Source organism: Gasterosteus aculeatus, chromosome 11, assembly GCF_964276395.1.
Source record: "Gasterosteus aculeatus chromosome 11, fGasAcu3.hap1.1, whole genome shotgun sequence".
Taxonomy (NCBI): domain Eukaryota; kingdom Metazoa; phylum Chordata; class Actinopteri; order Perciformes; family Gasterosteidae; genus Gasterosteus; species Gasterosteus aculeatus.
This window is the reverse complement of record NC_135699.1, coordinates 18,573,933-18,586,505: the sequence shown is the minus strand read 5'-3', so window position 1 is coordinate 18,586,505 and position 12,573 is coordinate 18,573,933. Positions and strand designations below refer to the sequence as shown.

General features: G+C 43.4%; 1 protein-coding gene across 3 annotated transcripts in view; it reads left to right on the top strand.

Annotated features, from left to right (window-relative positions):
- The window catches only part of LOC120828037 (integrin alpha-3), a 23,191-nt gene extending 10,618 nt beyond the window's left edge, over positions 1-12,573 (top strand). For 2 of the 3 annotated variants that reach the window (XM_040191331.2, XM_078084307.1), the window contains 19 exons: positions 291-484; positions 1,380-1,468; positions 1,553-1,686; positions 2,359-2,436; positions 2,737-2,804; positions 4,788-4,924; positions 5,514-5,657; positions 5,740-5,837; positions 8,766-8,934; positions 9,208-9,294; positions 9,407-9,486; positions 9,575-9,652; positions 9,738-9,840; positions 9,912-10,088; positions 10,377-10,490; positions 10,630-10,740; positions 10,902-11,000; positions 11,352-11,477; positions 11,871-12,573. In XM_040191331.2, the coding sequence (XP_040047265.2) occupies positions 291-484; positions 1,380-1,468; positions 1,553-1,686; positions 2,359-2,436; positions 2,737-2,804; positions 4,788-4,924; positions 5,514-5,657; positions 5,740-5,837; positions 8,766-8,934; positions 9,208-9,294; positions 9,407-9,486; positions 9,575-9,652; positions 9,738-9,840; positions 9,912-10,088; positions 10,377-10,490; positions 10,630-10,740; positions 10,902-11,000; positions 11,352-11,477; positions 11,871-12,053 (2,269 nt within the window). In that variant the 3' untranslated portion in view covers positions 12,054-12,573. The remainder of the gene's footprint in view (positions 1-290; positions 485-1,379; positions 1,469-1,552; positions 1,687-2,358; positions 2,437-2,736; positions 2,805-4,787; positions 4,925-5,513; positions 5,658-5,739; positions 5,838-8,765; positions 8,935-9,207; positions 9,295-9,406; positions 9,487-9,574; positions 9,653-9,737; positions 9,841-9,911; positions 10,089-10,376; positions 10,491-10,629; positions 10,741-10,901; positions 11,001-11,351; positions 11,478-11,870) is intronic. The other variant, XM_078084308.1, reaches the window with a different exon arrangement.

The window sequence follows — 12,573 nt, the reverse complement described above, 5'->3', positions numbered from 1 at the left end:
AAATATTACCTAAATTCTCTGTAACTTGTTGCAAAGTTACAGAGACAGCAACTGCAGAAATAATTTAAGTGAAAACGTTCTTGTTTGGCTGCCAATTACTTTACTTCTTTAAATAAGTCAACAAAAAGTCAAAATCCAATAATTATTGTTTATTAATTTTAATTCATTATTTCTCAAAACAGATGAACTGACTTGAGAAGAATGATCAATTGTGACACATCATTTGTTAACAGCAAAACGTCCAAGAATAAGATGTTTATTATGTCATCCGGTTTCCTTTCCTCCTGTAGGTGGAACGATCTGCTGGTGGGCGCTCCATTTTACTTCCAGCGTCAGCAGGAGGCGGGCGGGGCAGTGTATGTTTACATGAACAGGGGGGGTTGGTTTGATTCTCGACCCAGCGTGGTGCTGAGAGGACCAAGTGGATCTGCGTTCGGTATGGCTGTGGCTGCTGCTGGAGACCTAAACCAAGATGGCTTCCAGGGTGTGAAGCCAGTCGTCATGAACTTATTGGCTGTGTCTCAAAGTCGCTAGGTTGCATCCTTAAGGACGCATACGTTGCGTCCGTTGCGACACTCTTGTCCCAACCGGGTTATAATATATAACATCACATCTTAGTTTATAAAAAATCGCTTACGTTACGTTGGTAACCAATGTTGTGTTTTAAATGCACATAAGACGCTAAAACAAACTGCTCTTAGTGGTAACGTTAACTCCGTTACCTCCCTCCCCCCGTACAGCCCCGTGGCAGCTCGTCTGTAGTTATTAGTGAAGTTATGAACCTGAAATATCACAGTAACGTTACAGAATGGATACACAAAGAAACTGAACTCGCTTTGCTCCTTTTGTTGTGTTGTGTGATTATAAACTAATTGCTCCCCGGGCAAAAATGTAAAAAGCCACGGGTTAAAAATGCAATGTAAGTCGCTTTGGATAAAAGCGTCAGCTAAATGACCTGTGATGTAATAAACTAACTTTACATTTAGTTGTGTTCTTCAAGTTCTTCGCTCAGCCTGAAATATATCACAGTCCAGAGGAGAAGCTTGTCTTCCTAAATTAAATGAAATAAGATTATCTTCTTTTTCTGTACCTTGTAACTTTTTTGGCTTTTAAGGCTTTTACTGTCAAGTGCAGCAGGTTGCTAGGCAACAGGAGCAGCGGAGGTAAAGCTGATGAGCAAGCAGGAAGTGCCCCCGTAGAAAAGGCCGTCCCATTTCAGAGAGCGTTCGGTTCAGCCTGTGCAGTTGTTGAAGGACCAGACCAGGTCTACCGTGAAGGCTGCAGGCTACAAGGATGCAGCCTAGTGACTTTGAGACACAGCTACTCTATATTCTAAAGGCGTTTGATGAAGAAACTGACCAGCTTTTCCCGTGTTTCAGACTTTGCAATCGGAGCTCCTTTCCATGAAACAGGAAGTGTGATGATCTGGTTGGGGAGCCATGTTGGGGCTTCTACACAACCAAGCCAGGTCTTACAGTAAACAAGTCTTTGTATGATAAGAGTCGATATGTAGATTACACCTTAAACCCCCCACCCCGGTCTCCTTCTGCAGGTGATCCTTGGCAGCAGGGTCTCTCCTGTGTTCAGGACGTTTGGGTACTCTTTGTCTGGAGGTGTGGATGTTGATGGGAACAAATATCCGGACCTGCTGGTTGGCTCCCTGGACGACACTGTCGCTCTGCTCAGGTACCTGGAACCCTCTAAGGCAGAGGTCACTAACTGACGAACCACTGTCCGGATCTGGACCCAGAAACCATCCCATCCGGACCCAGACCAAAAGCTAAAAACGACGATAGTGATTTAAACGTGACAGTGCACTTTTTCGACCGGCGTGTAGTGGCTTAAAGCAAAGACCAATTGCATTTGAGTTAAACCGTCCCACGTGATACTACTCGACCAATCAAGTCTTTGCATTCCAGGCAGGATGATGATATCGTCTCAATACTGCAGACGGACGAGAGAGGTAGCTGCAAAGTACAAATAAAAAGACGAGTGAGACGGAGAAAGCGAGAGAAAGGGACGGGTGAGAAAAATGAGGAACAAATGGTGGTCTCCAAAATGAGAAAAGTGGACAGCGAAAGTAGCATTTAATCCTCAATGAACGGACTTGTTTCTGTTCATGACCTTTCACCTCACATCAACTCGTTAACTGGGATCCATTAGTTAGAAGATTAGTGAACTGGAGAATAATTGATTATGTTTTATTCATATTGAAATGTTTTTCCGCATTAGATAACAAATATTTTCTTCATATTGACTTGATTGATTGATTGCTGATTAAATCATTGGTTGGTTGATTGACTGATTTGTTAGTTATTTGGTTGATTGATTAATTAATTAATTGATTGTTTTCTTCAGAACTCGTCCAGTAATTCATCTCAATAAATCCATCAAAGTTTCTCCAGATGTCGTCGATCCAAATTCTTGTGACTTTTGGTGAGATTAAATCTGTTAACATCTAACAGCTAGCAGCTAACAGGCTGACATACTAAAAGCATGTGTCTGTGTGTGTGACTATACCTTGACTAAAAACACTAACAAATTGTAGCACTTAATAATAGTACTTATAATGGCTCTTATCTATAGCAAGTTGTAAATCGGCTTATGTGATGAAATTGCCCTTTCTTGTTCTTTTGTGTTTGCATCCTTATGGTTGAAATGCACTTTGTCGCTTTAGATAAAAGCGTCAGCTAAATGACGTGTGTGTGTGTGTGTGTGTGTGTGTGTGTGTGTCAGTATCCAGGTGGAGGTGTGTTTCTCCTACATGTTTAGCACTGGAGACCAGAGTGACAGAGATAACGTCAGTAAGTAAATCAATCAAATAATTCATTTTATTTTGTAGCCCAAAATCGCAAATGACAAATTTGCCTTAGAGGGCTTTACAGTCTGTACACATACAACATCCTCTGTCCCAAAACCCTCCATCAGCACAGGAAAAATGAAAGAACCATGATCCATGTAATCCTGTGAGGCGAGAAAGCATAAATACTCTGTGGAAGAAACAAAGTTAGTGATGTGCATTAATGTTGACAGTAATTGTAATGGGAATAATTATGGTGTTAGAAGTAATAGGTGTCATCAAGGCCATGACAGGAGGCAGCACCACAATCCAGATAGAATCAGAATCAGAAACCTTTTTTTGCCAGATATATTGGACATACAAGGAAAATGTCATGATACTGGAAACGTGCGAGGCGAGAATGCACAAAAACAGGGAAAAGGCGAACTAGAAAATGCATTTCCTGCAGACAATGTGTTGGAATGCTGAAAGCTAAAAGCTGAAATTCATTTTAAAAATATGTTGAAAATACAGATATCAATTTTAAAACCTTGCTGAGGATACAGAAATGAGAAAAGCTCAAATGAATTGGAAAGAATTGCTAAAAATACAGAAATGGCAGAATCTCAAATGAAATGAATCGTTGACGAGCTGATCAAAGGACAGAAAGTACAACAGATTTAACTAGAATCCACACCTCAAACAAGTCGATGTCACCGCAAAACTATAAATCCAATTTAACTCTACCGAACGCCTCAATTTGATTTATATGTCTGCTTTCTCTGTGCAATATTCCAGCAGATTTGCATTGGCCTCTATGGAACGAGAGTAGTGCTTTACAGTCTGTACACATACGACATCCTCGGTCCCAAAACCCTCACATCGGCGAGGGAAAAACTCCCCCAAAAAAACCCTTCCAAGAGGGGAAAAAGGGAAGGAACCTTATAGAGAACGTCAGAGGAGGATCACACTCCCGGGATGGACAGACTACAATGGACGCCATGTGTACAGAATGAACAATGTATAATACATTGAATTCCAGGCTGCACTAACTATAAGCGACATAAAAGAGGAAAGTCTTTATCTTAAAAGAGCTGACTGTGTCTGCCCCCCGGACTGAAAGTGGAAATTAATTCCACAGTTATATATATACACACACATATAAATATATGATTATGTAGATATAATATACAAACACGCATACATATTCAACCATAAATACATCTGTTTTGTTGTGATTTACCTGGTGGTGAATAGCAGTGTATACACACACACACACACACACACACACACACACACACACACGCACACACACACACACGCACACACACACACACACACACACACACACACACACACACACACACACACACACAAGATGACATCATGGTGTCCTTGTCCTCGTCTTCTGTGTCCTTCTGTTAACATAAATCACGTTACAGAAGCTGAGACAAACACACACACAATTAGTATTGATCTGTGTGTCCTGTGTCTCATTCATTTGTCCAATCAGAGACAAGGTCACACTGTTGCTATGATACGGAACACATTCACACATGCACACACGGTAACACGCACACACACACAGGTAACAAACACATGCTGTAGTGTCAACTGTAATGAAGTTAGACTTTGAAAGAGTTGAATTATTTGTTGAATATTAATAAATCATGAAGTAAAAGTGCAATTTTAAATGACTTTCTATCATATTATTTAATAATATGGATGATACATCAATGAAGGTGGCGCTCATTTTAATAACTTTATAAACTGATGTGTAGTTTGTAAGTTAGAATCTATAATCAGAGATGATAATGATAATAATACAACAGATAATATATTATAGTCAATTATACGTTTTATATGTGTATTGATAATCTGAATTAATTAGTTCTTTTAAATATGGCTCAGTTAAATGTAAAAGTAGAAAGTAATAGTAGAAAGTAGTTTAAAGAAGCAGAAAAAGAAAGATGGCTTCCTTTCTTGAACCCCGCTCTCTGTCTGTCAGCCATCCACTTCGCCATCCGGGCTGACGTCACCGGCACCAAGTCCCGCCTCCTTTTCCGTGGAAACGGGGAGAGTGTGTACTCCGGTTTCCTGTCGATGCCGAATAAACGATGTGACACTCTGAGAGTCACACTGGTGGTGAGAATCACACACGCAACAGCTGACTCATTTCTCCTGAAGGGGGCGCTAGAAGAAAGATCATGGGATCATCCACTGGAGAGCAGGAGCGAGGTCAGGATATGTCCTGGTCTGTAGATGTATCTTTAACAGTGGATTAATTTAATCATCGTATCTGCGGGCTGGTCACAAGAAAGCTAAGGTGTGCTAATGCTAATGTGCTAATGCTAATGTGGTGTTTGATCTCTGAAGGGATGGAGGGAGTTCTCCTCTTGCTTCTCCTCGTTGTTCAAAAGGATGGCCCATATGTGCTTTTTAGTGCATGTGAGCGTACTATTTAGTGCGTGTTAGTGCATGTAGGCACCTTATAGAGAATGTGAGTGTGTTAGCATACCGTACTTGTGACCTATATACCTACATTTTAGTGGACACTACTACTACTACCTACTAGCCGCTGACTCAGTTGTTGCCATGTTGAGAGCTACGTGCAGGCAACAGAATCTCACATTGTTCCCCTTCTCAGTGAATTGAAGCTGTGAGCAGTAGGGATCGAAGCGCATCACACCCTCACACTTGATGTCCCTGTATGATAAGTTCTTGTGCCCCTCAGAGTCCGATCCGGGACAAAGTGAGACCACTGGTTTTCTCCCTGAACGTCTCTCTGTATCAAAAGTTTCCAAAGAAGAAGAACGCCGTACAGGACCTGAAGCTCCTCCCTGTACTGAGCGAGTCTCCCCAACCCATCAGAACCCAGGTCAGAACTAAAAGGAATCCTGATCACAAACCGACAACCGTGAATCACAGCGGCACTGACTGAACATTTCTTCATCCATCAGATTCACATCCAGAAGTACTGTGGTTCTGATAACCGTTGCCACAGCAATCTGCAGATGACAGCCCAGTTCACAGATCAGAACCAGAACCCCTTCCCAGTGTGAGTGAACCAAAGGAGATAACAAAATGAAGGCTTCTAACTAATTCCCATTCCATAATTCTAGCACATTTATTCCCAAAATATGTCAGACATACAAGGAATTTGACTTGGCGGTTGGTGCAAGACAATGGACAACAAGACAGATAAAACAAAAATATATAGGCTATGTGTTAGAATGTAAGGCTATGGGTTAGTTCAAAAAAAAAAAGAATAAAAATAAAAAAGATAAAGTGCACCAGCAAACAGATAGTCATACTCTACACAACTGTGTTGTGGGTGTATGTGAAAGTGACAAGTGTATGTGCATGTGTAAAAATGTGTAAAGGGAGTGACCGGTGGGATGTCAGAGTCAGTCGGGGGGACTGCCGACGGGAAGAAACTGTTGGTGTGGCGGGGGGTCTTAGTCCTGATGGACCTCAGCCTCCTGCCAGATGGAAGGGGCACTAACAGTTTTTGTCCGGGGTGAGAGGGGTCGGCTACCATCTTTTTAGCTGTTTCAGAGACCTGGAAGCGAACAAGTCCTGCAGGGACGGCAGATTGCAGCCGATCACCCTCTCTGCAGAGCGGAGGACACGCTGCAGCCTGCCCTTGTCCTTGGCTGTGGCTGCAGCGTACCAGACGGTGATGGAGGAGCAGAGGATGGACTCCATGACGGCCGTGTAGAAGTGGACCATCATCGTCTTTGGCAGGTTGAATTTCTTCAGCTGCCTCAGGAAGAACAACCTCTGCTGAGCCTTCTTGGTGATGGAGCTTGAGGTCCTCGGTGATGATGGAGCCCAGGAAACGTGTCAACGCCAAACTTCAGGAGCCTGACGGACAGGGAGAAGAGCAGAGGGGAAAAGAACGCAGCTTTGGTGGGAACCAGTGCTGATGGTCCAACAGGCAGAGAGTGTTTCCCCAGCTTCACACGCTGCTTTCTGTCAAACACGTCTTTAGCCCCACTCCTAAATGCCTGATCCTTCTGCAGGCGTAGTGTTCTGAGTTCCGCTGTGAACCAGGGTTTGTCGTTGTTGTAACTCACCCTGGTGCATGATGGTACCAGCTGTTCTCACAGAAGCCGATGTAGGAAGTTACAGCCTCTGTGAACTCATCCAGACTGTCAGTAGCCGTCCTGAAAACATCCCAGTCAGTGCAGTCAAAGCACGCCTGAAGATCCTCCAGCGCCTCACTTAAGATTTGGATTTGGTTCTTCCCTCGAAGATGGGAGTTTGAAGCGGAAACCCAAATTCATGCTGCGTTCACTCCAAAAGTGAAACCAAATTATTTGCGCAAGATTCCATGCAATGTCAATGCACAGACGCGACTTGTTGCAGAGGAAGCAAATATTGAACGGGTGGCGCGGGGGACACGAAAAAGCAAAAGCAGCGAAGCGAATAAATCCTTTTTTTGCCAAAGTTGAAATATTCGAGCGATTTATTCGCTGTCTTGCGAAAGCCAATCAGCGTTGAGATGTTCGGCTTGTCACCGCCATCCTGCTGCCAAAGCGTCAATACACTTTATGAAACTTCCGCTCACCGGACGCACACACAGCTGAGACTGATCTCCTGTAAGTTAGTTGGTGTCTAACCGAGAGACGCTGGCACTGACCCGACACAACATTGGCTGATTGTCAGCCTGAAATAGCGGCAGTCATCCAGACGCACTTCATGGAGGAGTCGGTGAAAGTCAAACTGTGTGTGGCGACGTATGATCATGAATCCAAACACAACACCGTTTGCGGTTCTGACGTTTGTGTAATTCACACAACAAATAAAGAGCAGAAATAGTGGTTATTTATTTCCATGGTGGATAGCGGAAGTGATAACTGTCTTTATGGAGACAAACCACAGAGATAAGCCACGCCCCCTTTGAGGCGCGAATGAGGCGTTAGGCGAGTAAAGCGTTTGAGAAAATTTGCCTAAAGGAAGCGAGACGTTACCAGTTTGCCTCAAGTTCTCGGGTCATGCAATTTGGACCATTAAGGCAACTCTGAGGATATCAGTGAGAGTGGACTATGGAGCTCAGCATCTGTCTCTCATCACTGAAACTTGTCGTCACTAGGCCACTGTGTCATCTCTTATTCAATTCAATTAGTTTTATTTTGTATGGCCCCAAATTACAGATTTGCCTCAGAGGGCTTTACATTCTGCACACATGCAACGTCCTCTGTCCCGAAACCCTCACATGGGCGCGGGAAAAACTCTCCAATAAATGAAAAACTCTTCCAGGATGGACAGACCACAATGGATGTCATGTGTACAGAATGAACAGTGTAAAAGATGCATAATACATTCAATTCCTATAACAGAAATGATTCAAATTATTACGAGTAGTAAGCCAGGCGTACAGCAGGACCACTGCAGGGACAACCACCATCAGATAGAACCACCATCCACAGGAGGGAAAGCACAAAGACTTTGGGAAAGGGTAATGTTGGTTTATGATGACAGTAATAGTACTATGATAAATATTTAAAATAATAATAATGTTGATGACGGCAGCCGCAGGTGTCATGACCAGGGTCTAGAAGGGACTATGATCTACGGAGACCTGCTAGGGGAGAAAGCACCAAAAACTCCCAGAAAGAAGCTGAATTAGTCATGTGCATTAATAAAACGTGAATTATTGTAGAACGAGAGCGTGAGAGAGGAGCTCGGTGTGTCCTAAGTCCCCCGGCAGTCTAAGCTTATAGCAGCTTAACTAAGGGCTGGTCCGGGCTAACCTGAGCCAGCCCTAACTATAAGCAAAATCAAAGAGGAAAGTTTTAAGTTTTACTTTAAAAGAGCTGACCGAATCTGCCCCCCCGGACTGAAAGTGGAAGCTGGTTCCACAAAAGAGGAGCTTGATAACTGAAGGCTCTGGCTTCCATCCTACTTTTTAAAACCATAGGAACAACAAGTAACCAGCATCTATCGCAGCTGGTAATGATATCCTGCTGTCTTTTTCCAGACAGAAGGGCCATCAGCTGTTGAACTACAACGATGGCCTTGACAGACTGCTTTTGGAAGTCAATGTTACTAACAAACCGTCTCTGGGTCGCGAGGCAGAGGACGCTCACAATGCTGCTCTTAACATCAGCATCCCTTCATCGCTCCTCTATTCTGGGGTCCGAACAAAGGTAGGGACACCCTCTCTACCCATGCGCCACCGTCGACCCCTTAACTACTTGACTGATTGAACCTGTGGGACCCTGGAGGACTCAACTGATTGAACTTGATGGACCCTGAAGGATTTGACTGACAGACTTGAAACACCCTGAATGACTGATGAAGGAATAATTAACCCTGAAGGACTTGAGACTCACCCGAAGGACTGGACCCCAAAGGACCCTGAAGGTCCGTAAAGGACCTGGGATTTGAGAGGCCTAGACTCATCCCTGTTTATGTTTCAGGGTGACCTCCAGGCGGTGATGGAGTGTTCTGTTGAGGATTCTGTTCTTCTGTGTGAGCTGGGGAACCCGTTCAAAAGCAACCGGCAGGTACATCGTCTCCTGATAGCCTTTCACTGGATCCACTAGAGAACATCAGATACATCGTCTGTCCCTCGGCAGTTCAAACAGATGTGATTTTGCGTCTCTCTCTGTGTTTTAGGTTCAGGTGTTGATCATATTTCAGGCATCTGGAATCAGTTTAGACACCAGAAAGATTGAGTCTCTGCTGCAGCTATCCACGTAGGAGATGCACACACACACACACACAAACACACACACTCACACACACACAGACACCTGTCTCAGGTGTCTTCTCCTGTCTCTTCAGGTTCAGTGAGCAGACGGATCTGTCTCCTGTCTTTCTCTCCATGCTGGTGGAGTATTCTCTGCAAACATCTCTCACACTGTAAGTCCTCAGTATGAAAGCTTTAATGTTGACCTGTTGACCCTGTTGCCATCCGCTCTCTGATTGGTTGATTGTGTCCTGGCAGAATCAACCCTCCGGGTCCTGCTTCCTTCAGGGGTCATGTGACCGGTGAGTCGGCCATGGAGGAGACGCCGGATGTCGGCAGTTTGCTGCTCTTTACCTTTCAGGTTTGTATAAAACTAGTCTGACTTACAAAGTGTAAACAGGCTAGGTGATAATCCACAACCTCCTCTAATAGGTGCATCTCAGTGGGAAGCCGTTGGGTCGCCTAGGCAACCTGGAGGTAGAGTTTGATTGGCCAACAGAGGTGACCAATGGGAAGTGGCTGCTGTACCTCACAGAGATCAAAGTGAACGACACGTTAGAGAGTCGCTGTACTCCGCCCGGCAACATTATCAATCCCCTCAACCTACTGGTAACTATGACAACATTATCAATCCCCTCAACCTACTGGTAACTATGACAACATTATCAATCCCCTCAACCTACTGGTAACTATGACAACATTATCAACCCCTCAACCTACTGATTGATCTGTTGTTTTTACAAATTGTGAAAAAGTGTCAACTAGATTATTGTGTTAGATTGAAATTATCACCATAAGCGTGTCCATAGACTGGATTCACAGACTCCACCAAAAGCAGGAAGATTATTAAAATATTATACTGTTTCTGTTTATACTTGTGTGTTTCTGTTTGATCAGCTGCCAAATGAGGAGAGGAGAAGGAGGAGTTTAGAGGATCAAGTGGATAAAAACAAGAAGCAGAGAGGAAGAATTCTACCTCTCTTCCACCAGATGAAGATTTCTTACATTCTGGTAAACATTGGAAAAGTGACTTTTGGTGGAGCAAGTCATTCATTTTTCATTAATTTCAAAAACAGATACAGTATGTACATCAAGGGGAGTTGTATTCTTGTCTTTACTTTCCGGTGTAAGAGTGTTTGTTTTTGTTCAGGACTGTTTTCACGGGGCAAAATGTGTGACCTTCGTTTGTCCTCTGACCAACATGAAGAACACAGCTACTGTGACCCTCAAAGCTCGACTGTGGAACTCCACCATGATGGAGGTAAGAGCTTTGTATACTACCGGCTCAGCTACTCTCTTCACTACCTGCTCAGGTTATTTATTCCCCAGCTGCTGAAGTACTCTCTTCTCTACGTGTTTAGATCCTCTTTTATTCACCTGCTCAGGTGCTTTACATCAGATGTTTTCTTGTGTTTATTTCAGGACTACAGCGACGCACACAGTGTGTTGGTTCGAGGCAGAGCAACTCTGAAGCTGCAGACGAGCAAACCAACCATCAATATGAAGCCTCAAAGCACCGAGGTATCTGACTCTACCTCTTCCTGCCTGAGTTTAATTTATATTTACTTAAATATTGAAAGAGACATCTATAACTATTTGTACTTTCTGTATGTAAGACAAAAAGTGTATTTTTTAAATCATCAGCTATAAAAAAATGATAATATCCAAGTATAAAGTTATTCTTCCTGCGGTCGTGATTGAGAAGGAGGCTGGAAGCGGAGCTAAAGAGAGGCTAGTGATGATGATGACCTCGTGGTTTCATTCTGTACATTCTCTGTTTTTTCTTCCACTGAGAACTTTGAGAGGAATGCACGTGACTCCAGCGCTCCTCTAACAGGATCCAGCTCCTAAATTGGTGTTGTTCCTCTGCAGATTGAGGTCCACATCCATCCAGACCCGGGGCAGCAGTGGGTTTCCCGAGCCCCGATGTGGATCCTGGTGGTCTCGGTCCTTGCGGGGGTCTCACTGATGGCTTTGATCTGCTTGCTGCTCTGGAAGGTAAACAGATTAAGATCTATTGCCAACCAAAGTCCACTTAGGAGCTTCAAGTTAAGACCAGAAAAGCTAGGTCTGAACCAAGAGTGCCCTTAATGTCTTTATTATTAACACATACCTCCTCATATTTGATCAGATACTACCTCATTGCCCTTTAGTGCAATGTTGACATATTCTTTCTAAACCACCTCATTGTTGACGTACCCTGCCTCAATATGAACAAAGACTACCCCATTAGCAACCCTTTATTTTACACTATTCCCATAAAGAAATACTACCTCATTACCTTTAGTGGCTCTCTTTTACCCCATATGCTATGTTATTACACTTCCTTATTTATGACTTTATGAACTCCAGTTTAATGAGTTATGGATATTTCCTGTGTTTTGTCTGCAGTGTGGTTTCTTTGTGCATCAGAGTGCCTGGGGGACCACAGCGCTCCACCAGGGACGGATTATGAGTAAACATGAGCGCCAGCAGCAGCAGCTTCAGTTTCAAGACTTCCTAATTCAAGACCAGGTCTCCTCATCCAGGAAGTCAACCAAAAACTGGGTCACCTCCTGGACTGAGACGAACTGAGACACAGATTCCATGGAAACAATGAACCGGCCCAAACCAGATATCATCCACTGAACATAACAAACACTGCCGTTTTTCTATACATTAACAGAATCATCTTGGTAAGATGAAATAAATGAAGACATACACCAAGCTTTAATTACAGCTTTAAAAGTTAAAGGACTCATAACTCGTGAAATAGGTGGAATGATCCTTTAAACAGGAGTCACATGTGCCACACTGTTATGATGAAGCATCTGATCCTGTAAATGTTTTGATGATGTCCTCGTGCTTTTGTTGCTTTCAGGTGGCTGATAGATCCTGTTATGTTTTTACTACATAAATATCTCCACGGAACAGTTTTCTGTGTGTTCTCACTGCCTTTTTTAATTGTGATAATTCTACCAGCCCGCAAAAGCAGCATATTTTGTGTGTCATAGGGTTAGTCGTTGTGATGGACGTAATGTGTGATTCTTTTATGCTGATAAAATTAAAGAATTTTGAGATTTTCTGTCAACTGGCCAGATGCAGAAACTTCAAA